Below are 27,374 nucleotides of genomic sequence, written 5' to 3' on the forward strand. Positions count from 1 at the left end.
TCAGGGTCGCCACAGCAGATCCAAGGTGGGTCTGAATGTTGACTTTGCACAAGTTTTATGCCAGATGCCCTTCCTGACACAACTCCACATTACATGGAGAAATGTGGCAGGGGTGGGATTTGAACCGGGAACCTTCCTCACTGAAACCAAGTGCACTAACCACTTGGCCACCACCCTTGCCTGTTAGATACGCAAATTAACTCAGACAAATATTTTATCATGTCTATATTATGGTACTATGGAGTTATGGTACACTGTGTCATAGTGTGAAGTACAGTGCACTGCTTACAATTATATATTTTTACATGGTGTATGATACCCGTACACAGAACATAGACTCTATATATAAACATCTACAGATGAAAAGGTCTCAGTCTGTATACTCTCTGTGTTTCATGGCCATGCGAGTTTCATCTTTCTGTATGAGATACTTGTTAATAACTTCATGCAGGGGGAACATTTGCTTGTTGCCGATGCCTCGGCAACAACTCAACAACTCAACTTCTGACAGCTGTAACAGATCGGAAATTGTCAACTTCAAACGCCAGTAACAACTTCATGACGATGAACTTCAGATGATGAACTTCCCGTTCATCATCTTTAGTTAGTACTTCAGGGTCAATTTGTAGTGTAAGTGCATGAACTAGGGCTACAATTTCTTTTTTCCGCTTCCCTTGTTTGGTTTTTTTTTGTTTTTTTTTTTTTTGTTTTGTTTTGTTTTTGGAGAGTTTTGCAATTTTATTAAAAATAATAATAAAAAAAAACCTAAGGAATCTTGTGTACATAAGTATTCACAACTTTTCTCATGAAGCTCAAAATTGAGCTCAGGTGCATCCTGTTTCCACTGATCATCCTTAAGATGTTTCTACAGCTTAATTGGAGTTCACCTGGGATAACTTAATTGTGCTGTGAATACTTTCCAGATGAACTGTACAGTACACTGTTTTAGCTCTGAATCTCACAGTGGGATTCTTTACCATTAAATAGCATATAGAAACTATGGTTGTACATTGCTGCATACTCACACCAGCTCAAAATAATGACAGTTATTGAACTGCTCCTTGTTGTGTATGAAATGATTCATAGTTTTCATGCATGGCCAGTGTCAATACATCTTATCCTTTATTTTTACTGTTGTTTATCCCCAGTCCAGGTACAGAAGAGTGACCCATTAAAGTCAAGTCAGCAGGTTGACTTGGAACGCGCCCATTTCCTGGTCACCCAGGCTTTTGACGAAGATGAGAAGGGGAATGATGATGAAGCAATAGAACTCTATACTCAGGCAGTGGAGTTATGCATTAAGACGGTAGTCACATTTTGTATCTTTTTCTTGTCAGAATGAGTCATTTTTGCTGTCTTTTCTCATGAGCGTGATGCTTGTAATCACTTCTGCTTCTCCTTTTTGTTTTTGTTAACAGTCCAATGAGACATCAGATCAGAGTCTGCAGACCAAGCTCAAGCAGCTGGCACGGCAGGCTTTAGACAGGTGCACATTTCTGAAAAACATTACAGTAATCACATTTGTTTTGAGTGTGTCTCTCTTCTGAGTTGTACTCGTACCTGTGTAATACTTGACAGTTTTGTAATTGGCTTTCATCTTATAGTGTACAAATAATGAATGTTTGAGTGCACTGGTAAGAATATTTGTATGATTTGGAAAATAGAACATTCCATTCAGTGATTGATTAATTTTCTGCTGCCTCTCCGGGTTGCTGTAGCAGTATAGCAAGCAGCTCATTCCACACTTCCCTATGGGATCCTGAGGCATTCCGACACCACCTGGGAGATATCATCCCTCCAGCTTGTCCTGGGTCTGAACAAAAATTAACCAGTAGCGCATAACAGCTGCTTGTAGCCTCAAATACTAGTATAACCTTTCCTAGTGACTGAGTTCTTTTAAACAACTTTACTGTGATCACTTCCAGCATGTAGAAAATTGCCAGAACCAGATATGGTTTCACATTTTTTTGGACAGAAACAATAGTTTTGATAGTTTAACAATAGTTTTTTTTTTAAATCAGACATTGGTTATAGAATTGTTTCATATCAGTGTGTTCAGGATTTATTTATTTATTTTTTTAGTAATGGAACTCAAACACTGCACTCTTGCCTTCCACCACGAAGGTGCCTGTGTCAAGACTTCCTACCCCAATGTCCATGAGCATTTCATATAAAATTTGTCAAACCTACTTACGGTCCGTACAGGATCTGACATGATGACCCACAGCAAAAATGGGGGCAGCCAAAAGAAAACCCCTTTGCCAGTGGGACTTCTACCTTTTTCTGTTTCACAAGTTCAGATATGTACACTTTTTTTTTAATAGAACATGAATGCCATCATAAAGAGTTTTTGAATTCATGGCTTCTGACGAACCTTGTTCCTCATACTTGTCGGGTAGAACTTGATTTTTCTGACTATCAACTAAATATCCAGTTATGTGTTATCAGGGCGGAGGGCCTTAAGGAATCCCAGACCAAATCAACTTCAGGCCACACACAAAACAAAACAGGACCTTCTGGGGCAAAGCCAAGCGTCTCTTCTGGGGGACCAGCCCGTCAGTTTTTCCCACTCGGTCCAGATTTCACTCTCAATGACAGGCTGCAGCCCCAGCCTATGCCGTCCGTGCAGTCCAGTGATCCCCAGGGCCAGCGATACACTGCAGAGGAGATCGAGGTTCTCAGGTGAGGAGTCATGTGGGATCTGTTGTTCAGAGATCCTGCTTAAGATGCACAGAGGGTTCCGTAGGTTAGATGTGAGCAGAGGAAACAAACAAATAAGAGTAAGATGAAGTCCAAAAAATATTTTTAAGTCGTCACTGGTAGGAGAGCCCAAGGTTGAACTGTAACTCACATGGAGTCACAATGACAAAGTGTAAGGTGTCAGAAGAGCCATCAACCAACGTTTATAACAACATATTTTTTCAAAAGCTGATTGCTTGTTACATAAATGTTGCCCTTTTTCCACTCTAAACACAATTCTGTGAAACTGACTTTTTCCTCACATGAAGGGTTTGAATAATGGTTTATTGTGTGTTTACTATTTTTCAGGACGACATCTACAATCAATGGCATAGCTTATGTACCCTTTATGAGTGTGGACTTGAAGGAGCGGTTTGCCTTTCCTGTTCCTTTCTCGTGAGTCAGCTTCATGTTCTTTATGGTTTAGTAGTATTAATGCTGGTGTATAATGTTAGACTTAAATGTTAGATTTACATTTGAAATTTTGCTAGGCTAGCTTATCAACAAGCACTTTAAAATATTTTTTCTCCATATTTAATTCAACTGCACTATCACTATTCATTATAATGCATGATGCTACAGTCCCTGAGAGGTGAGTACTCATGTTGTGTCTTCCATTTCAGGCACAGTTTAGTTTTGCATGACCAAAATACAGAAACTGAAATCATACATACAACCCCAGTTCCAATGAAGTTGGGACGTTGTGTGAAATGACAATAAAAACAGAATACAATGATTTGCAAATCCTCTTCAATCTATATTCAACTGAATACACCACAAAGACAAGATATTTAATGTTTAAACTGATAAACTTTATTGTTTTTGTGCAAATATTTGCTCATTTTGAAATGGATGCCTGCAACACAAAAAAGTTGGGACAAAATACTGGAAACGTTTATGAATGCTCAATAGCACCTGTTTGGAACATTCCACAGGTTAATTGGAAACAGGTGAGTGTCATGATTGGATATAAAAGGAGCATCCCCAAAAGGCTCAATCGTTCACAAGCAGAGATGGGGAGAGGATCACCATTTTCTGAACAACTGTGTGAAAAATAGTCCAACAGTTTAAGAACAATGTTTTTCAATGTTCATTTGCAAGGAATTTAGGGATTCCATCATCTACAGTCCATAATATAATCAGAAAATTCAGAGAATCTGGAGAACTTTCTACACATAAGCACCAAGGCCGAAAACCAACATTGAATGCCCGTGACCTTCGATCCCTCAGGTGGCACTGCATTAAAAAACGACATCATTGTGTAAAAGATTTTACCGCGTGGGCTCAGGAACACTTCAGAAAACCATTGTCAGTTAACACATTTTGTCGCTACATCTACAAGTGCAAGTTAAAACTCGACCATGCAACGTGAAAGCCATACATCAACAACATCCAGAAACGCCGTCACCTTCTCTGGGCCTGAGCTCATTTGAAATGGACAGATGCAAAGTGAAAAAGTGTGCCGTGGTCTGATGAGTCCACGTTTCAAATTGTTTTTGGAAATCATGGATGTCATGTCCTCTGGACAAAAGAGGAAAAAGACCATCCAGATTGTTACCAGAGCAAAGTTCAAAAGCCAGCATCTGTGATGGTATGGGGGTGTGTTAGTGCCCATGGTATGGGCAACATACACATCTGTGATGGCACCATCAATGCTGAAAGGTACATTCAGGTTTTGGAGCAACACATGCTGCCATCCAAGCAACGTCTTTTTCAGGGACGTTCACGCTTATTTCAGCAAGACAATGCCAAGCCACATTCTGTACATGTTACAACAGCGTGGCTTCGTAGTAAAAGAGTGCGGGTACTAGATTGGCCTGCCTGCAGTCCAGACCTCTCGCTCATTGAAAATGTGTGGCGCATTATGAAGCGCAAAATACGACAATGGAGACCCCGGACTGTTGAACAACTAAAGTCGTACATCAAGCAAGAATGGGAAAGAATTCCACCTACAAAGCTTCAACAGTTAGTGTCCTCAGTTCCCAAACACTTACTGAGTGTTGTTAGAAGCAAAGGTGATGTAACATAGTGGTAAACATACCACTGTCCCAGCTTTTTTGAAACGTGTTGCAGGCATCCATTTCAAAATGAGCAAATATTTGCACAAAAACAATAAAGTTGAACATTAAATATCTTGTCTATGTGGTGTATTCAACTGAACATAGATCGAAGAAGATTCGCAAATCATTGTTATGTTTTTATTTACATTTCACACAACATCCCATCTTCATTGGAATTGGGGTTGTAATTTATTGTCATTGCATATCAAACACAACGAAACAGTTGGTAACATCACTTCGTGTAACAGCATTTAGTATTTAAAGCCCATAAATTGGTAATAATAAATAAAATCGTAAAAGTCATTAAATTGTGAGAACGGTCAAATATAAATCACAGTTTATACAGAACAGCACAACACAGTGAAGTAATGACAGATGTGCTGAATTTTCCGCATATAAAAGAAATATCTCCTTGAATATGTACTGAGTTTTGATCTCAGATTTTGGCGTTTTCTCCGTTGACTTGGCAGATACTGACAATCAACCCCTTGTCTGACATTATTAAGATCAAATGATGCACCTGTAAAGTAAATTTGACAGGCATTCCTGTAAAATATTAACATATTTTTGGAAGTGAATGAACTGAAATTCTGTCTATTCTGGATCACCAGCAAGTTTGACGATATCTCCAAAAATGTAAAACTATTGAAAGTAGTTTTTGCTCTCTTCAGTTAAATGGGGTTTTAACAAATTTGCATAACATAACATTTATCTGCATTTTCACACCCATGATTACTTATTTGAGCTCATAAAATGCTAGCTTTTAATTTCTAGAGTGTGACATTAGTCATCAGCAAAATTTGGTCATGCTGTCAGATGTTTTTAGAAGTAGTTTGGTGTGATAATTGGAGAATGAGACATTAGGGTTTCTTCTAATTTTGTGCAGATGCTCTGACTCATTTAAAGGGTTCCAAGGGCATTTTTCACAGATTCATATTTGTACAGACTTTGTTCATAAGTATTACTGTGTATGCACTCTCTCTTGATTCATACATTTGTAAACACACCTCCAAATAAAGATGATTTTTAAAAAAAAAAAAGTCATTTGAAGGTTTGCAAGCCTGGCATGTCCGTGACACCAGCAGTAACTATCCCACGACCTCGTAGCAGGTGCTCTGAGTCACTGAGCTACAAATTTTTGTTATACTTTGCCACACCTGGTAATACACAAACACTGCTCCTGAGGAAGTGGTTTCCAGTTACATTACGCCTGCACTATGTCTCGATTTTTGGTTCAGACATCACAGCCAATTGGTATGATCCTTTATTGACTCTGGGGTTTTATATTATTTTATGTATTTATTTTGTTTTGTTTTGAACCAGGGACAAAGTGGGCCACCTGACATTGTCACCCAAACAGAAAGCAATCTTCTCCCGCTGGGTCCGGCCAGATCAGATTTCCAATAACCCCACCATGATCATGTCTGTGTCCAGCTTCAGCATCAAACAGGTCAGATTACCAAAAGAACACAGCTACTGCGTTTATGCTGTAGTTTCTTACCTAACATTGTAATGTAGTACATGATCTGTGAATATGAGAACTAAAACTGAAATTATTAATATTTAAAGTGGAAAGAATTAAATTATTGGTTCCTATTCATAAAAGGCCTAAAGTCCATCTGTCCTTCCATCCAGACTGTAGCATCAACACTAGCCAAACCCCCCCCCTCCCCCCCCAAAAAAACCTTAACATAGAAGCTGTCACTCATAGTGTGTTAGGAGAAATGGGTTTTGTTGCATAGTGAACATGATAATGAACATGATAATGACAACAATGATACCATTGGCTTTGATCTTTCATGTATTTTGATTTAAGATGTTATTATTTCTTCAGCTCGCTTCCACGGAATACTGAGCAAGAGTACGTTCAAAGATGGTGGCAGTAATCATTTCATGGGTGTTGTCATTTTTTGTTGACAGCACTTAAGGCTAGCATTTAGTCTTTTTCCAACAACTCATTTCCTGACGAATATAATATGGTAACTGCAGAAAGTGTTTAAGATCATCATTTCAAAAAGTAATTTTGGTCTTACATTCATTCATTTTCTATGCCCGCTTACTCCATTCAAGAGTCACAGTGGGGCTGGAGCCGATCCCAGCAGTCATAGGGCAAGAGGGCCGGTGTACAACGTGGACAGGATACCAGTCTATGGCAGGGCTACATATAGGTAAACAGATCTACCGTCAATTTAATGTTTCCAGTTCACCTAACATGCTGTCTTTGGAAGAGGGAGGAAGCTGGAGCACCCGGAGGAAACCCAAGCAGACATGCAAACTCCACACACAAAGGACCAGGTGGGAAGTGATCCCAAGACCTTCTTGCTGTGAGGCAACAGTGCTGACACCTAAGCCACCGTGACTGCCCTTGACCCCACTTATGAAGAGAAAACAAGTAAAGATGCGTACCTTCACTTAACCTAGACCAATTGATCAGAAACACAACGTACAAATAGAATTTTGTGTTGTTAATACTGCTACCTACAGATTGTCAGGGCCTTCATTTTTGAAAATCTTTTGCATTGTGCATTCTAACCATACAAGCTTCAAGCATTGAGTTACATTTTACTGACATGGGCATGAAAAAAATCTCAGGAAACCAATTTTTTTAGATATCTATTTCATTTTTGTGGCATTATTAGCAGAAAATAGTTGGCTTTCGATCTGTAACCTTTCTGTAGTTATGAAAATATGTTATTAAAAAAAAAGTACTGATATATGGTGAAAATTGCATGAAATTGCTGTTTTTTTGTAAGTTGAAAATTTCGGACAGTACCACCTGTTTTGCCCAGTTATACATTTTCTATTTATATAGCCACCCAAAGAGTTTGCATGGAACTCACAAACCAATTTTGTTTTTAGGTATTCCATTACAATTTGTCTAAGAAAATCATTGCCAAATGGCAAACAAGAAAAGCTGAAAATCACAACAAAATTTAGACAGAGTCAAAAGCGCAACTTCTAATACTTGTCTACTACAAATTATTCATGGTAGAATTTTGATACTTCACACAAACATTGTGAACATAATATGTTAATACACAAAATAATACATTTTTATCTATTGGTAAATACAGTGTACTTATGTCACAAAGTAGACACCCAGCCATATCAGAAGTTGAATGCGTGAAAAAAATACTGCCCTGTGTAAAAATAAATAAATAAATAAAAATAATAATAATCTCAAAAGATTTTCATCCACTTCAATGAAAAACATATCTTTCTATTTGTTGTGAAAGTGTAGGAACACGGACCCACAACAGGGGGCGCTAAATGAACGGACAATGGATAAGCCAAACAGTAACAATTTAATGTTGTGAAATGCACAACGGGATACAGACAAACACAGTTTTGGTACCAGAGACAATTAAATGTTGAGTGACCTGTGGGCAGGCTTGAGGATAGGAGATGTCCGTCTAGAACCGAGCCGGATCCCACACAGCCTTCACCGCCAACGGATCTGAAGAACACCGGAGCCGCCAAGTCCTGGAGCCCTAGGTGGCCACCGTCTCCAGCTGTCAGAACGGGTACTGCTGGCAGAGAACAGAAACAGTTTTGATGAGTGTGAGTTCGCACACTCAGTAATTCCACTGTCTGTGTTCTTTTGGGAGGGAGCACCTCCACCTCCAATCACACACTCATGCAGTTCCTGTCTAACCACTTATCTGGTTGGAGTGTGAAGCGAAGCCGTCGCTGATCACACCAAACGCCAACTCCCAGATAAGGCAACACCACAGGAAAACGGCTGCAAAAAGAGGTCAGATTATTTGTCAGAGTTGACTACAGCTGAGAAGTTACCTCCAAGGTAGCTGATTTCTCGGCGGGGAGGTGGAGTTGCAGTCCGGTGCAGTCATTGTGCAGTGGTATGGAAATGGAACCTTCAGCAGGATTAGGTCTTCAAATATTGATCTCTTGGCTGAGAATAGAGGTGATGCAAGCAGGGCTTCTTGCAATGAAAATACATTGCACCTCTACCATATAGCACTGTCTGAGCTGAGCCAGGACTAAAATGTTAAGAATATTGTAGAATTTCAAGAAAACAAGTTCATATGTTTTGATGAATTTAGTTTAAGCAACCTATGGCGAGACTGCTGTCTCATAGGTCTGTAAAACGTAGTTACTGCCAAGGTTAGATATAGCTTCGGTTAAGTTCACATAACTTTTTTTTTGGATAAAGATTTTGGATTAATTCTTTCGGTTATATATTGATAAGTATTTTGTTAAGCTAGAAACAGTGTTTGTATTGTGTTATAAGAAAGTTTATTTTTTGGCTTATTTTGTTAAGCTAGAAACAGTGTTTGTATTGTGTTATAAGAAAGTTTATTTTTTGGCTTCTATGTCAGTAAAATGTAAATCAGTACTTGAACCATGTCACCGTGGTATTTCCAGTAGTCATAGTAAGTGACTCTGTGGCCGTGGATTTATTTATTTATTTGTATGATGAACAAGAAAGTTTAAATCAGCATTGCTGTTTTATGTTTGTGTATTCGTCATTATTCCTCATTTGAATTGCATATTAAAGTAGACCTGCATTGAAATAAATGTGGTCAGATTTCAGAAAGAAATAGCTGATATGTATTTATAAGACCCTTGTGAATGCAGTAAAGTAAATCTGTAAGCCCAAATTTGTAATTCAGCGGAGAAATCTTCGTTTAAAAATGACAAATTTGCAGCTAAAATTTAGCCCTCTGTGAAAACAGTTTGTACAGCCGTATCATTTCCATGACGTCAGGGACAAGACGATGCGCTCCCGCCTTCAGTCCGATCCCGCATTGAAATTGATTTTATCTATTAGTAATGTTACTTATACACGTCCTGGTTTCAACATCCAAAAGTAAGCTGCAATGAATGTGAGATACAGATCTGTGTGCTCAGATCAGCCACGACATCGACAGCGGGCGCTGTTCTTCCTCTCCCGCTCTCTGCCTCCGCTACGCTCGCTGTTTTAATGCGAAGCGGCCGGTACACCTGTTGCTGCAAGGACAGACTTCTTGTGGCAAAATCCACAGCACCGCACGTCTCGGCAATCGGAGCCCCAGAGCTCCATGGACGCTGAGAGAGGTTTATATATTTTTAATGACTGGGATTCTTTGCGGGTCTCGCCTCTATATCCTGCGATGGTACCGGAGGCGAAAGACAGTAGATTTTCATTGCGACACCACTCAATCAAATGGGCGTATGTAAAAGTCCCCCAAAATAATTTTCAAGTACAAATAAAAGAAATGTGTACTCACCAAACGTGCCGCAAGACAATATGAAGTTTTAAAAAAGTAGATCCTTCCGTATAAGACAAGAAAAAGGTGCAGATGCAAACTGACGTAAATTCACAAATTACAATTGGCGCAATGCATGCTGGGAGAGGGTCTTGTCCGTGACGTCTCGGCAGCGTCCATGATGAGAGGGACAATTTGCGGAGGGCTAAATGTTGGCTGTAAATTTGTCATTTTCAAATGAAGATTTCTCCGTTGAATGACAGATCTGGGCTTGCAGATTTACTTTACTACATTCAGAAGGATCTCGTGTAAATGTAAGTCATTTTTTGTTCAAAAAATCTGACTGCATTTTTTTCAATGCAGGTCTCCTTTAAAGTGGTTACCAGGAATGCCATCATTCATGGTGGCTGCACAGATATTAGTTTATGCCTGTTTCTTACAGAATTGATTACTGCAGTGTTCACTGTTCAGATCTGCCTGCCACATACAAGTCTTACAAATTTACAGTTGGCTCAACATGTAGCTGTTAGAGTTGTTCTTACGAGACCAAAGAAGTTTGATTGTATGAAATCAGTAATGGTTTTCTGTAATGGTAATGGTTTCTCATGTTGAGTCAGATTTCAGGTTTTTGCTGTTAACATACAAAATACTGAAAGCTAGTGTGCCCTGTAATTGTTTTTCTGGAATAATTGTCCACCTGTGTTTAGACGGCAGATGTGTTAATTGCACAGTCCAAGACAGGCAGACTCTTCAGCGTGTGATTAAGACCTCACAGTACATCTCTGGGGCGGCCTTCCCCCCACTGCAGGACATTAACCAAACCAGAGTCCTACGTAGGACACACAGCCTCACCAGGGACAGTACACATCCCCAACACTCACTCTTTATACTCCTACCATCAGACGCTACAGGAGTCTGAAGTCCAGAACTACTAGGCTGGCGAACAGCTTCTACCCACAGGACATTAGGCTTCTGAACAGCCTTGCGCACTATCCTGTCCACCACCTCAGTGACTGTTATTTCACTGTTGTTCTTCTCATCATCATTATTACTATCATCCTCTAAGTATTTATTATAATAGCTCTGTCGTCTATTTATGCATCCATGCACCTTACGACTCCTGCACAGCAGGAAGTGCTGCTTAAGACTACACAATGTTGCACAAAATTGCCAATACTGCATAAACTGCACATCCTCTAAACTGTACATCCTTTAAAGTGTATATAATACATTCTCAGTCTAATAATGTGTATTTTATGATGTTTTTTCAATCACTTCATGTAAACTTTCTACATGCAGATTGTATAGGGAGAATGAACAGAGTAAGAATTTCATTGTGTGGTATAACTGCCTGTTTTTACTGTGCACACGACAATAAAAAAACCTCTTAACTCTTATTCAATCAATCAATCAACATTTATTTATAAAGCGCTTTACAGCTCCGACTGGTGTCCAAAGTGCTTAACATTAAAAACACAAATTCACAAAAATAAAACACATATAGAATAAAACTATTTATAAAACGACACATAAAAAACAGAATATGTCACCTCCCCATTAAGTGTTAAAATCCAGTTTAAATAAATAAGTCTTTAACTTAGATTTAAAAAGTGCTAGGTCAGGAATAGTACGAAACTCAAGAGGTAGGTCATTCCACAGTCTGGGGACAGCTACCGCGAAAGCACAGTTACCCCAGCATTTATATCTTGACCTTGGAACATCTAAATAAAGCTGGCCAGATGCCCTTAATGTCCTGCTGTAGGTGTGCAAAGTTAAAATTTCAGACAAGTAGGGAGGTGCAAGGCCATAAATAGCTTTAAAAACAAACATTAAAATTTTTAAATCAATTTTAAAACGAACTGGAAGCCAGTGGAGTGAGTACAGGATGGGCATAATATGCTCACGTCTAAAAGTGTTTGTTAAAAGCACCAACTTCTGCACCAACTGGAAACATGCAAGAGATGACTGGTTAATGCCTGAATAAAGTGCATTACAATAGTCAAGTCTGGAAGATGATCATGAATGGCTGTCTCAAGCTCACGTCTACTGAGAAAGTGCTTTATTTTAGCCAAAAGGCGAAGTTGGAAAAAACTAGCTTTGACAACAGAGTTTATCTGTTAATCGAACCTCAAACAGCTGTCAAATATCACTCCCATTTGGTGTTACCACATTTGGTATGCCAGAATGCTCAAACACCATCTCTGTTTTACCATCATTCAGGTAAAGGACGTTTTGGGACAGCCACTGCTTTACATCGTGAATACAATTAAATAATGATGACAAAGCATCACTCCCATTAGTCCTCACAGGCAGATTGATTTGCAGATCATCTGCATAACAATGAAAGGACAGGTTGTGCTGGGTTATAATTGACCCTAATGGCAGAATGTTCAAAGAAAATAGAATCAGCCCAAGGACAGAACCCTGCGGCACTCCACAAGAAAGATGAGCAGTTGATGAGGAGAGGTCCCCAATCATGACAGAAAAGCTCCTTTCAGCCAAATATGATCTAAACCACTTAGGTGCAGTACCCTGAATGCCAATAAAATGTTCTGTCCGGGAAACAAGTACTGTGTGATCCACAGTATCAAATGCTGCTGTGAGGTCCAACAGAACCAGCACAGCAGGATTCCCTGCATCCACCGACAAAGTAATGTCAATATGAACTTTTAAAAGTGCTGACTATGTGCTATTATTTACAATTAATGTACCAATGACTATGTTATGATTTTAAACAATTCATTTATTTTAACTTTGTTTTTTCTCACAAGTTGTTTTTATAGGATTTATTTGTACATTTTACATAGAATGGATTTTTTATTGTACTGATGCTGTGGAGCACTTGGTGTATATGGTCTTTAAAATGCTCTAGGATAACAGTTGTTGTTCATATTCTCCACAACAGTTATAACACTACATTACTTCTTTTCAGTTGCAATATTTTTGATTAGGTCTGAGTTTTACATACACATTTACTAAGGAACTGTGTGTTCTTCTTTGTTTGATTAGTTAGTTTAGTAGAATTACTCACAAATACAATAGAGTTAACCATCTTCCACTTGAAAGATTACACATTTTAACAAAATTACACAGTCCATGGTTACATAACTATATTTTATTTTAAACCACTATAAGATAAAATATTGTCTTGTAATTGTTTTTAATACTTAAAAGCATTTTTTTTTTCAGAGCACCTCAATGTTATGCACATAAAATCTTGTTTATTTTGACTTTTAGTTTTGTTGATGTAATCATGTCTTCTGTTGTCCAGACGGTTGTGTCTGACTGTTCCTTTGTGGCTTCACTTGCCATCAGTGCAGCCTACGAGAGGCGCTACAACAAGAAACTTATCACCAGGTGCTGTATGCAGCTTGACATCCTTAAACCATTGATGTTCTGTGTATATCTGTAGCTGCATGGCTAAAAGTTCATATGGGTTAAAGTAGCTCATTTGCAGACAATCATATTTGTGTTTTTTATGACTCCCACTATGTCTGTCTGCATATACTCCAGAGAATATCACACTGTAACTATACGTGGTAAATACTTCATATCTATGAAACAGGGAATACAAATATGATGAAATGCTTGTCGTTACAAATTATGGTGCTAATTTTAAGCTTTGCTTTCAAATAACAAAACAAAACTTGAAATCAAAGGTTTCAGTTACCTGGTGAGACACTATGTTTTTAAATCAGTGAAACTCAGTATGAGTGCTGACATCAAAGGTGATTAGCGTGTGTGTGTGTGTGTGTGTGTGTGTGTGTGTGTGTGTGTGTGTGTGTGTGTGTGTGTGTGTGTGTGTGTGTGTGTGTGTCACAGCATCATCTACCCTCAGAATAGGCGTGGAGAACCGGAGTATAACCCCTGTGGAAAGTACATGGTCAAACTTCATATCAATGGAGTTCCAAGGAAGGTAAAACAAACTACTGACCTATAGAATAGTAGTTTGCCAAGCTGCTGTGAGGCTACTGTGGTTTATTTAAATGGAAACTGTCTCCATCCCTGCTGCAGGTGATTATAGATGACTACTTGCCAGTGGATCATAATGGAGAGCTGCTGTGCTCCTACTCCAGTAACAGGAATGAACTTTGGGTCTCTCTAATAGAGAAGGCATACATGAAGGTGATGGGAGGCTATGATTTCCCAGGTTCCAACTCGGTGGGTGAGAATGAAGAATCTGTATGTATATTTTGAAGAAAAGCCTGAGATCATGTCCTTGATATTGATTCTGATATTGTGTTTAGTTAACTTCCCATGTTTAGACAAATGGCTGTGAAAATGGATGTGTGCTCAATTGATTTAGATAATGTCATAAATATTTTAATTACAGGAGTAAACAAATGACTTGAGATGGAAGGCAAAATATTTTCACTTGAAATATCTTGGTGGTAAAAGATCTGACCAATCATGGAGGAGAACCTGACCTCAGTGACACCTTGTTTCAAATTGTCAATTCAGTTTTTGAGTTGTGTTCATGGACAAAAAGAATCATACAGTTCCCTCTTGTGTTCCTCCAGGGCTGGGTAATGACATGTGCATGCAAATTAAGCTTGGTCAGTTTTATAAAACTGGACTGTATGTCAAAATATTCATCATTAATACCATGGTGTTACCAGTTCTATATATACTATAAGGCCCATTTCCTTTATGTGGAGCAATATATTCATATTTGCTATCGATTTTTATTTATTGGTTTTGGTTTATATCTATTGATTTTAACAGGTTTGTACACCACATTTAGCAATTTGAACTACATGTGCTCTTACAACCAGCTTGGGGAACCCATCACCTACTTTTCATATATTCATGAGTGGATTTACTTGATGGTCTGGGTATGAAAGTTGGATATTGCCCTGCCACAATTCAATTCTGTTTAAAAAAAAAAAGCACCCATTCCATCATGTTCTAGTGTTAAAACATAAAACAATTCAATTGGCTGCCTACATTGATAAATATTTAATTATTTTTGAACATCAAAAAGTTTTTATAGCCATAATTTGAGACTTTATTCTAACACACACACACACACACACACACACACACACACACACACACACACACACACACACACACATATATATATATACGAGTATATATATATATATATATATACGAGTGTGTATATATATATATATATATATATATATATATATACACGAGTGTATATATATATATACACACACACACACAAAAACATTGCAACAAATTTTATTGTTTAAATTTGATGAGTGGCAAGTTTTATTATAATTATAATCATATGCTCGGTGTTACAGAACATTGATCTGCATGCACTCACTGGCTGGATCCCTGAACGCATCGCCATGCACTCAGACAATCAGTCATTCAGCAAAGATGACACCTTCCGCATGCTCTATCAAAGGTGAGCAACAGAAGCAACTAAAGGAACAAGAATTCTTAGAAAATAAACAGCTTCTTTATTGTCTTTTTCATGTTGTCTATCTACACTTCTGCCTTTTCATTTGGTTTTCAGGCAGGTTGTGTGCAATCAGGCCATCTATTTTATGTATTTTACTATTCATTCACACTTCCATTTTGGCACGAAATCTTGACAACATTTTGAGCAATTTACTTCCAGTTTGATACATTGCTTTGTCTTGGGGAGGGTAAGGTTATTAATGACAAAGGGCACCAGGAGACACAATCTATTGGCACCAGTTGGCACCAGCGGAAAATGGTTTCTGCAAAATAACTCTGCAACATTTTTGAACAGTCAACTTCCAACTTGGTATGTAGCTTCATCATGGCCAGGGGGAGTTCTTCTGGCAGATTCTGATTCTTTATTATCATTGTAACAAATACAACGAAATGTAAGGTGCAAGCTTTTCAGTGCAAATATAAATCTGAGTAAACCACACGCAGACTTAAAAGGTCTGGGGAAGAAAATAAAATAAAAATAAAATTTAACACAAAAAAAAAGATGTGTTCAAAGCACAAATTTTTAAAAAATATCAGTATGTAAGCATGGGTATCCCTTGACCTTGTCATTGTTTAATAGGGAAAATAAAACACTCCTGCACCAGAAATTCATTGTTTATATTTCCTGTGTATTGTTCTTCAGTCTTCATTGAGCTGAGCACCAGACCTTTTAATCTTCCTGTAATCTGTCATTGTCAGAAGTATTGAGAGGGAACCAGCTTCTACAAAATGCTCTTCCACTTCAGTTATTTTCACACTTTGTGAAAATCATCAAATACGTCTTGTTATTTAGATTTAAGATATCTTTATTGTCATTGTGCAGTTGCCTGAACAATGAAATTATTATTATTATTATTATTATTACATGTAATTTTGTCAAAAAAGATGTAACAGCTTGTCTGATTGTTGTGGGTGAGAACTATGCCTTGATTGTGTTTTGAATTTTTCTGAAATTTCTTTTGTCTTTTTACATATGCTTTTATCTTTTTGTTCTCTTTGTCCTTCCAGGTTTCACAAGGGTGATGTCCTAATCACCACGGCAACAGGGGTGATGACAGAGGAAGAAGGAGAGAAATGGGGTTTAGTGCCAACACATGCCTATGCTGTACTTGACATCAGGGACTATAAAGTATGTATATTATAATTGCTTTGGCATGTTGTTGCATGTATCGATATTCATTGTGATGGATTTGGTGGAAAGAAAGCATAAGTCTGCTTGTTTGTAATTTTTATTAACTCTAAAATCAACCTATGGATTTTAAGAAATTCATACCGAGAGATCAGGGAAGTGTTGGTTACATTTTTTAGTGATCCAGGTCTGCATTTTCGCTTTAAGTTTGTAAGATATATTTTTCTTTTGTTGTTTAAAAAAAAAAACTTACTTAAAGTTTGGTAATGGAATTGGAATATTACTGTTGTGTTGATGGTGGTATGCAGTCTTTGAGGGTTTTTTTGTTTGTTTTTTGTGTTTTTACATTCATGCAATAATGGCACACTGTGCTGAAAATATATTATTTGCTTGTGATACATATTGTTCCCCTCCCAACTTTTTTGTAGAAGGATATCATGAGCTTGTAATAAAGAAAATTGCCGTATTTAGGCAAATCCAGTTGGACTTCTTGAATGCTGTCGCTAATCTGCAGTAATATATGTTTCTTGTAAAATGTTATGCACCATCATCCCTGGTTAGCTGATAAAATACTTCCAGTCATCAGCACGTCTGACGTCTCGTTCTTGCAGGGAAAGCGTTTCCTGCAGCTAAAGAATCCATGGAGCCATCTGCGGTGGAAAGGGCGCTACAGCGAACGAGATGAGAAGAACTGGACACCTGATCTCCTCAAATATCTTAACTTTGACCCCAAAACAGCACAGAAATTTGACAATGGTATTCCTGTTCTTTTTATAAAACCTGTGTCTAACAGTTCTGGACCTTGATAATGTTAGCTTTGATAAGTATTAAGTTGTTACATTTGTTTAGTTATGGTCTGTAAACATTCCAGCCTTGTGTTGTTGTCCAGGTGTTTTTTGGATCGCATGGGAGGATCTGTGTCAGTACTATGATGTGATCTACCTGAGCTGGAACCCTGCCCTGTTCAAAGAGTCCTTCTGTATTCACAGGTGTGTGTGTGTGTGTTTGTGTTTAACTGTTTAATCATGTGACTACGTTGGAATTCCAGCAGATACACTGTACGATGTTGGCAAACTATTTTTTGTGGACTTTCATTAAAAAGGTGGGACCCACTTAAAAAAGCTGTAATTTATATGTTGTTCAACTGATTAGAATCTAGAAATGTGTGTGTTAATAATGACTAAGAGTTATTTCTGCCAATGACAGAGGACAGCGATCAGAATGCAAATCTGAATTCTGTTCAGGTCTTTGTGATGCCATGAGATATTGAATAAGATGATAAACTAAAACCTATGTCTGCCATTAAGTGAGTCCACTTATTTAGGCAATTTCTAGATTCTAATCACCAAAGAAATTGAAGAGTAAAAGTTTTTTAACCTTTCATTTTGGATGTGTTGGAATGGAGGTTGGAGACGCAAGCTTGTTACTAATGTTATCTTAGTTTGAATCCCTGTCAGGTGCCCTTAAGCAAGGTCCTTAATCTCCACAATGGTCCCAGTTGAGCACGTGTCAGTGAGTCATCATTGTAGAGTACTTTGACCAGCTGGTTCAGATTCATTTAATCTCTGAGCTATGTTGTTCAGTACGTGTGTCCAAATGAAGTGAATGAACAAGATTATGTTTCCTGAGCTTGTGTCACTGCATATTGATTCCTTTGAGATCTACTGAGACTGAATTTATCAAACAAAATTGTGTGAAGTGTTTGTTCTGGTTTTGTGCACCATCTGCAGTAGCTGGGATGGGAAACAGGGACCAGTGAAGGATGTCTACAGTCTGGCGAACAACCCCCAGTACAAGCTGGAGGTCCAGTGTCCAGCAGGAGGCGCTGCTGTGTGGGTGCTGCTCACCCGGCACATCACTGACAAGGTTAGACAACAGAACATAATGCCACTGTCATATTTCACTGCATGTTTAATTTCAGTATCATAGATATTGTAAGACTTGTCTTTAATGCGCATAATGTGCTTATTTTCAGGATGATTTTGCACAGAACAGAGAATTTATCACCCTTGTTGTTTACAAGACAGACGGGAAAAAGGTTTATTATCCAGGTGAGTTATGATTTAAGTATGTCCTATAGGCCCTGAGGCCATTGGTGTTGGTGCTTAACCTCAGATTCTGTAGCATGAAGCGAATGAGAATGTGGTTTGACAGCAAAGGCAGCACGGTGACTTAGTGGTTAGCACTACTGCCTCACAGCAAGAAGGTCGTGGGATTGATTGCCACCTGTGGCCTTTCTGTGTGGAGTTTGCATGTTCTCCCGTGTTTGCGTGGGTTGAATCTGGGTGCTCCGGTTTCCTCCCACATTTAAAGATATGCAGGTTAGGCGAACTGTAAACTTTATAATTGCCCATGTCTCCCTTGCTAAAGAGATCTTGGTGTCATTGGGACTAACCTGGTTAAATAAAATTAAGAGTCTATGACTGTCCACCTGGATGGGACACCAGTCCAACGCAACAAATTCCCAAACTTTCCAAGGCTGGTGCCCATTTACAGTTGGGGCACTGACATTGCAGATGAAGTGTCACAGCCAACAACACAGGTAACATGACTGGGAATCAAACATACATTTACAGCTCTTATCCCACTGAACTACCTACACTACAGTTATGATTGTTATGATGAGTTATAATTGATACATTGTTAAAACGTTTCTCCCCTTGGCACCGAATACAGATTATAACAAGAGTGGAAGCAGGAGGTGTTTTGGGCACACATTTTGTTTCTGTGACACATTGATATTGTTTATCAATGTGTCACAGAAACAAAACGTATCATTGACATTGTATGTCAGATACTTGGGGGGAAGATCACAAACATCTACCTTTTCTAAATGGAATTTATTCTTGGAGGACTTCAGTGAAGTTTTCTAGAACAGTCTATAGTGTGATAACATGGTTAAATTAAGTTTGAGTTAATGAGTGATCAAGGCAGTCTGTGGGGATGGAGTTGGCAGAGACTGGTGTATATGTGGGGTGGTCAGTAGAGAGAAATTGATCATTAGACTTAAAGTGGTTGTTGTACACTCTTGTTATTTATGTGTTTTTGTTAGTGTACATGTGTTTCATCATGCGAAGGCAGGGGTGGTGCTTGTTTTCAGTGTGGAATGTTCCTGGTTCAAAACTCACCCCTGCCCATTCTCCATGTAATATGGAGTTGTGTCAGGAAGGGCATCTGGCAGAAAACTTGTCAAATCAGCATGCAGGTCCACCTCAGATCTGCTGTGGTGACCTGGAGTGAAAACAAGGGAGCAGACAAAGGGATTTATTGTCAGAGGTTTAATTCCCAGCCTGGCAACCTGCTTGAATGTATCTCGATCTTTGTTTTCCATCTCTCTCAGTCTCATGTAATAAAGTCTGAAAAATACCCCCCCCCCCCCCCCCCCCCCCCCCAAAAAAAGAAGTTAGAAATGTTGGTTTTAGAGTATAGCAATCATATAAAATCTAAAATAAGGTAATGGACTAAAACATGGTGATTACATTTGGGGTTACTACTCATAACTTGAGAATTACTTATATATAAAACATTTTTTCAGATGCATTCTTTCTCTGCAGTCCTGAAATGTCCTTTACTGCTGTCACAAATGATAACTCACTCATTTTCAAATGTGTACACATGTTGTCATTGCACCAAACTCCAAGCAATGGATGGACTAGGAAAGGATGAGAGTTACCACTCCAATGGGCCGCAATGGTTTGTCCAAAACAGAGCTAAACACACCATTTCTATTTCATACCTCACACCTTTACAGATCCTTAAACTGCTGCCAGCCATGGGATACTTACTGATTTATTGGAGGTGTTGAATGTTTTGAACATACAAGGTCTGTTAGAAAAGTATCCGACCTTATTATTTTTTCAAAAACCATATGGATTTGAATCGTGTGATTACATCAGACATGCTTGAACCCTCGTGGGCATGCAAGAGTTTTTTCACGCCTGTCGGTTACGTCATTCGCCTGTCTTTGAGTGAGGAGTCGCCCACCCTCTCGTCGATTTTTTTTTTTTTCTTTTTTTTTTTTTTTCATTGTTTAGGAATGGCTCAGAGACTGCTGCTTTGTTTGATCAAATTTTTTCAAAACTGTAAGGCACAACTGAGTGGACACCATTCGATAAATTCAGCTGGTTTTCGGTAAAAATTTTAACGGCTGATGAGAGATTTTGGTATGGTAGTGTCGCTTTAAGGATGGCCCACGGCGCCTGACGGCGATTTGCGCTTCGAGGCGGCAGCGTCTCGCCGTTTCAAGTTGAAAACTTCCACATTTCAGGCTCTGTTGACCCAGGAAGTCGTCAGAGAACAGAGAACTTTCAGAAGAAGTCGGCATGAGGAGTTTATTCGGACATTCCATTGTTAACGGACATTTTGTAATGAAAGAACGTGCGGGCAGAGTCGCATGTCGGGCCGGACCCGACCTTAATTTCTCGATAGTGTCCACTCGGATATTCCACACAGGTCCAGAAAAAATTTTGATAAAGCAACGCGCGCCATCTCGAGCAGCGTGTGAAACAAAGGAATTCAGCCAAGAGGGCTGAACCACATCTCACTCAGGGCCTGCCCACAGGGAAATGACGTCACCGACACGCGTTGAAAAAACTCCCGCATGCGCACGAGGGTTCAAGCATGATTGGTGTAATCGCACATCATTCAAATCCATATAGTTAAAAAAAAATAAAATAAAAGTGTCGGTTTCTATCTAATACACCTCGTACAGTAGCTGTTTCAGCATAGGGATCAGTGGTGGAGAACAGAATTATGCGCCATAGTTGGTTGAGATGATTTCTGAACATTCTGACAACTATTAAGTTTTGTCATTCCCTTCACAGCGGACCCTCCACCATATATCGACGGTATCCGCATCAACAGCCCCCACTACCTGACTAAGATGAGACTGACTAGCGCAGGAACACACACCTTCACGTTGGTGGTTTCCCAATATGAGAAACAGAACACGATCAACTACACACTGCGGGTAAGAAACGTTTTGTGTCACATTACATCTTTGGTTCAATTACATATTTGTTTGAAACCTTTGAACTGGTTCTCATTCAGACAACACTTTTAAAATATGTAATTAGATTATAGAATAAAGTGTAAAATTCTACTGTTTAAGTGGTGATAGTAGTTCAGTATACAGTATGTTTATGAGCTTATAGTGATCTTATGTTTCTGTTATACTTGCTGTTTATATGCTTTTATGGCTTGTTTTTTTTTTTCTCAGATTTGGTGTTTTAACCATCTCTGTGTTTGTGTCAACTGTTTTGCACTGTATGTTATAAAGTATTTTGCAATAATTTCCTTTACATAGGGCTACACAAATAAAAGTATTTTTTATCAGTTAGCATATTTATCATACTGACTCCAACCCCAAAGCACAAGTCTTGCCATAGGAGAAGAAATGTAGTGCTTTGCAAAACCAATTCACACTCTATTATATTGAGAACACATCTATGACACACATTTGCTTTTTCTATACTTAATTTAAAAAGGAATAGTCTTCTGTTTGTATTAATTGTTTTATCTGCAAATAGATTTTCATGAGAGCACTTTTTCTCCCTTAAATCTGTAGGTCTACTCAGGATGCAAGTTTACCTTCTCCAAGATCCCAAATCCCTTCACTCATGTTAAAAGGGTAGGTGGTTTCACACCTCTAAATGTACATCTGCAGTATGCATGACCAGAGTCACTCTTACAAAGATAATACCCTGTGACTAAGGCCCCTTTAGACAGGAAGGCAGCAGCTGTGAGTTTGTCATTTCAATTTATTTTCATTTATATAGCGCTAAATCACAACAGAGTTGCCTCAAAGCGCTTCACACAGGTAAGGTCTAACCTTACCAACCCCCAGAGCAACAGTGGTAAGGAAAAACTCCCTCTGAGGAAGAAACCTCAAGCAGACCAGACTCAAAGGGGTGACCCTCTGCTTGGCCCATGCTACAAACATAAATTACAGAACAATTCACGGACGAATATACAAGAAATGCTATTGGTGCACAGGACAGGAGGATCGCCAACACGAACACAAGTCCCATCTCTGGATGGAGCTGCACCTTAAACAGAGAAAAAACAGAATCAGGCATCAGAAAGACAAAAAATACTGTATAATTTGCCAGCAATAAACAACAAGAAAAACAGAAATACTAAGGTGATCGCCGGCCACTAGCCCTAAACTTCACTAAAAGACCCAGAATTTAGGTAAAGTTGAGGCCGCGACCCGCTCCAATTACTAATAAATGAATTAAAAGAGTAAAAAGCGTAAAACAAAACTGTACCAGTATGCTAGCCATATGAAAGGGAAAATAAGTGCGTCTTAAGTCTGGATTTGAAAGTCTCCACAGAATCTGACTGTATTATTGACGCAGGGAGATCATTCCACAGAACAGGGGCACGATAAGAGAAAGCTCTATGACCCGCAGACTTCTTATTCAACTTAGGGACACAAAGTAGTCCTGCACCCTGAGAACTTAGGGCCCGGGCTGGTATGTAAGGTTTAATTAGGTCAGCTAGGTAGGGACGTGCCAGTCCATGAATAATTTTATAGGTTAGTAGCAGAACCTTAAAATCTGATCTCACTGGGACATGAAGCCAGTGAAGGGATGCCAAAATGGGTGTAATGTGGTCGAACTTTCTGCTTTGTGTCAAAAGTCTGGCTGCAACATTTTGACCCAATTGGAGACCCCTAATGCTAGACTGCAGTAAACCAGAAAATAGAACATTGCAGTAGTCCAATCTAGAAGAGATAAATGCATGGCTCATGGTCTCAGCATCAGCCATCGACAGGATGGGATGAGTCTTTGCTATATTTCGCAGGTGGAAGAAAGCAGTCCTAGTAATATTTCTAATGTGGAGGCCAAAGGACAACAAAGGATCATCAATCAAAAATTATCCAAGGTTCCTCACTTTGTCAGTGTGATGTATGACACACGAGCCGAGGCTAAGCGTTAACTGGTCAAATTGATGCCGATGTCTCACTGGACCAAGAACCATCATTTCAGTCTTATCAGAGTTTAAAAGTAGGAAGTTTCTAGACATCCAACTTCTCACTGCTGCAAGGCAATCTTCTAAGGATTTTATGTGAACAAGATTACCAGCAGTTATCGGCATGTATAACTGAGTATCATCTGCATAGCAGTGAAAGGTAATCCCAAAATGCCGCAATATGTGCCCAAGGGGTGCTATATAAAGGGAGAAAAGCAGGGGGCCTAAGACAGACCCCTGTGGAACCCCAAATTTCATGTCACTAAGGTTAGAGGTAGTGTTACTGTACAAAACACGGTGAGAATGACTGGTCAAGTATGACGTCAGCCATGCAAGGGCACTCAGAGGGAGACAGAGTGAGACAGAGAATGAGAGAAAGAACAAGAGAGAAAGTAAGGGAGAACAAGCTATATATTAAATGGTTAATTTTTCACACTCTTCAGTTTGGATTTATCTTATGTGTGTGCATGTGCGTGTGCTTTTCTCCGTCATTCATGGGCGGCGTGAGCTAAATTAGCAGAAAAATGACACTGGACAGTTAACACTTTTCACTGGACTTTTTATGGTTGAAAAACAACTGACCCATAAAAATAAGAACAGATTTTTAAAAAAAAACATTTTAGGGACTGAAAAAAGTCACGTTACTGGTGTCCTGTTCTCACTTTGAACTTCTCAGACCAGGCTGGAGCTCCGCACTGAGCTCTGTGAGTCAAATTCTGGATTATACAATTCATGGAAAAATGAGTCCACAGTTCCACAATGAACTTGATGTATCTACTTATATATTATAGCGTTCCACATGAGACGTTTTCATGAAGGTGCTGTCCGGCGCACAGTGGGGCAAAAAGAGCCTAACTGAATATACAGAAATATGGAAAAAGGATTCATTTAACATTTAGCTGGTTTTTGTCTTCCATGGTGACAGGTTTTTAGTTAGTTTGTGCTCCAGGTTGTCATAACACTAATTGGGGAGCAGATTATGTGTCTGACATGACGCATGCTTCATACTTCACGGAACTGTTGCGATTGTGGTGATTTGTGAGAGATACCGAGTGGACCTTGTCGAGTGCCTCTTTGTCATCATGTCGCTTTTGACGCATTTTTATGACCACACAAGGACCGATGGACAGACCCCCTGCCTTTGTAAAGAGGGTTTAAGGAGTCCGATTTCAAGGCATTTGTAGGAGTCTACGTGTGTTGAACAAAGGAGTTATGGTTGTGCATCTGATTTTGTCTTCAGGTCAATGGCCAGTGGAAGGGACTCAGTGCTGGGGGTTGTGGGAATTATAAGGATACATACAAACACAACCCAATCTATCAGCTCAACTTGGAGCGTCCTGGAATGCTGCTTGTTGAGCTCCGAGGATCCAGGTTAAGACTCACTTTTTCACTATGTACAGTACATATTTTGATCTTCTGTTTAGAAATATAATGAGATGGAAGCTAGTCATTTTTATTTACTATTCCTATATGGTCCCCTCCAAAAGTATTGGAACGGCAAGGGTAAATCAGTTTTTTTTTTTTTTTTTAATTGGACATGTTGTTCCAGTACGTCTGGAGGATACTGTACAGGTGAGAAAAGTAATATATTTACAGTCAGTCAGCAGACTGAATTTCAGCCTCAACAATTTGCAGACTTCTTCATGCTGTTTAAGGTCAGAAACACACCTTAATATTGGTCTTCTCAAACCCTCTGGTTTCTACAGGCAATATAGTGTTGGGTTTGAGATGGTGACTGTGTCGACTGTGGGTGAACCGGGCCCAGCGGCCTTCCACAAGAAGAGTAGTGGAGATTACAGGTACATAAGATAATAAAATTAAGTACTGTGGAAATGATTCAAGAGTTTGGTAAAATAGTTTTGGTTTCATCACAGTTTTGAAAAAATATCAGTCTGGTGCTGTGGTATTTTTTAATCTTGAAACTCTTATAGTTTCTTGAGATTTGCAGGGCACATTTACATTAATGGACTCAACAACATAGTCAGCTCTTAGGTTTTGCCTTCTGCTAAATGCAGATGAGGATCAGTGAACCTCCTGTTCTGGGTTATATTGGCATTTTTTTAACACGCAAAAATAGGCAGGTCTGTCATGACGCTTGGTGAATTCTTGTTGCTAATCATAGGGTCCTAGTGGCCAGTAGAGGTCATTGCTGCCTGTATCAGGAGAGCTTGACGTCTAATCCCAAAATGCATCTTTTTGATTTAAATGGAACTTGCTCATTCAGTACAGCAGATAAAATAAAAAAAGAGAGAGAGAAATAAGCCAGTTTTCGTGAACTAATTTTAGTCTGAGTTTTAATTGGAAAAAGAAAGCACTTTTTGTGTCAGCTAGACTTGCTACCTCCAGCAGTCTAAAATAATAAATAAATAAAATCTCTCTTTGTGTTTGTCTTTTTGTCGGTCTTCCTCAGATGTGGCTTCTGCTACATGGAGGTAGATCATGTCCCAGCAGGCATTTACAACGTGATCCCTACCACTTTCCTACCAAAACAAGAAGGACCCTTCTTCCTGGACTTTGCAAGTACCACGCCTATCAAAGTCTCCCACCTCCAGTGACGATGATGATGATGAAGAGAGGGAGATGGCACGGCTCAGGTTCAAGTGGAAAATGCAAACATCATGGAATAATATCTCACTGTACTCTGTATTTTGAGGAGTTATGAGGTCGTTGGTGAAGACTAAACAGCAAAATATAACCAGACGGCTACATTCCCCGCTCACCTTTTCTCTTTTTGTCGAACTCTTCTTAGGTCTATGGACAGAAAATAGGATTGTACCAAAGTAAAAGGTGAATTGACTGCATTTCTATAGCAATTTTCCATCTGTTGTTTATAATGATGCCTCACATTCACCCATTCACACACATAAAACATTGTCAGCATGATGCCATGCAAGATGCTAAACTGTACATTAGGAACAAATTGGGGAATAGAACCTTACTTAAAAGCACCTTAAGCTGGCCAGTCACGACACAATGATGTGAAACGTGTGCACGTATTGCCACCATAGTGCAGAAACGCATGTATATTGCAAGGTGTGTGGGAGCCACTGCAGTATGATCCTGTGTCTCGATGAGACAACTCAGAAGTTTATGCATGTTCAGAATGTCTGTGATGTGACAGGTGCTGTAGTTCCCATGTTACATCATAACATACATTGTGTGTGGTGTGACAGAGATGGTTATTACAAGCTCACATGCACACACATCTGTAACCAAGCAAAACAGTAGCAGCCAAGAGTTCGAGGTGGCGAGATATGTTCTGTTGAAATCCCAACAGAACAATTGAAAGAAGGTTAAATAAATAAATAAATGAACAAAATTTAAAACCAGGCTGATTTAAAGGACCCGACTTCCATAGTGTGCACAGCATCCACTGAGTGTTGGAGTGACTGTAGAGAGGACATTTTTTTTTTTTGAAGTTCATGCCCAAAATCTCAGTGTTCATGACCATATAATTTGTTTTCATGATAAAATATTTTGCCATATTATATTTATAAGGCACAAAACACATCGTGTAGTAAGTGGGTAGTTTTAGTGATTGTAAATTAAAGCAGTGAGTTACTGATGATATTCAGGCTGCAATATACAGTGCATCTGGGAAAGTAGTTTTTCCTCAAAATTCTACACATAATACCCCCATAATGACAATGTGAAAAAAGTTGATTTTTGCAAATTCATATTATATATTATATTATATATATATATATATATAGATAAATAAATCACATGTAATAAGTATTTCCCTTCCTTCCTTCAAGGAAGGGAGACGAAACCAAGGGGCCCCCAAAAAGCGCTATAATGACCAGCTGAAGAAACAGCTCT

At 39.0% G+C, this 27,374-nt stretch overlaps 1 protein-coding gene across 2 annotated transcripts in view; it reads left to right on the forward strand.

Moving 5' to 3' along the window:
• The window catches only part of capn7 (calpain 7), a 43,392-nt gene extending 17,232 nt beyond the window's left edge, over window positions 1–26,160 (forward strand). The window contains exons 3-21 of one of the 2 annotated variants that reach the window (XM_034174393.1): window positions 1,149–1,306; window positions 1,419–1,486; window positions 2,449–2,682; window positions 3,049–3,135; window positions 6,123–6,249; window positions 13,281–13,366; window positions 13,832–13,925; window positions 14,024–14,170; window positions 15,286–15,392; window positions 16,457–16,577; window positions 17,189–17,333; window positions 17,467–17,566; window positions 18,308–18,443; window positions 18,553–18,628; window positions 21,401–21,546; window positions 22,144–22,206; window positions 24,793–24,923; window positions 25,259–25,351; window positions 25,963–26,160. In XM_034174393.1, the coding sequence (XP_034030284.1) occupies window positions 1,149–1,306; window positions 1,419–1,486; window positions 2,449–2,682; window positions 3,049–3,135; window positions 6,123–6,249; window positions 13,281–13,366; window positions 13,832–13,925; window positions 14,024–14,170; window positions 15,286–15,392; window positions 16,457–16,577; window positions 17,189–17,333; window positions 17,467–17,566; window positions 18,308–18,443; window positions 18,553–18,628; window positions 21,401–21,546; window positions 22,144–22,206; window positions 24,793–24,923; window positions 25,259–25,351; window positions 25,963–26,107 (2,264 nt within the window). In that variant the 3' untranslated portion in view covers window positions 26,108–26,160. The remainder of the gene's footprint in view (window positions 1–1,148; window positions 1,307–1,418; window positions 1,487–2,448; window positions 2,683–3,048; window positions 3,136–6,122; window positions 6,250–13,280; window positions 13,367–13,831; window positions 13,926–14,023; window positions 14,171–15,285; window positions 15,393–16,456; window positions 16,578–17,188; window positions 17,334–17,466; window positions 17,567–18,307; window positions 18,444–18,552; window positions 18,629–21,400; window positions 21,547–22,143; window positions 22,207–24,792; window positions 24,924–25,258; window positions 25,352–25,962) is intronic. The other variant, XM_034174394.1, reaches the window with a different exon arrangement.
• Window positions 26,161–27,374: the final 1,214 nt, after the last annotated feature.

Source organism: Thalassophryne amazonica, chromosome 7 (genome assembly GCF_902500255.1).
Source record: "Thalassophryne amazonica chromosome 7, fThaAma1.1, whole genome shotgun sequence".
Lineage (NCBI taxonomy): Eukaryota > Metazoa > Chordata > Actinopteri > Batrachoidiformes > Batrachoididae > Thalassophryne > Thalassophryne amazonica.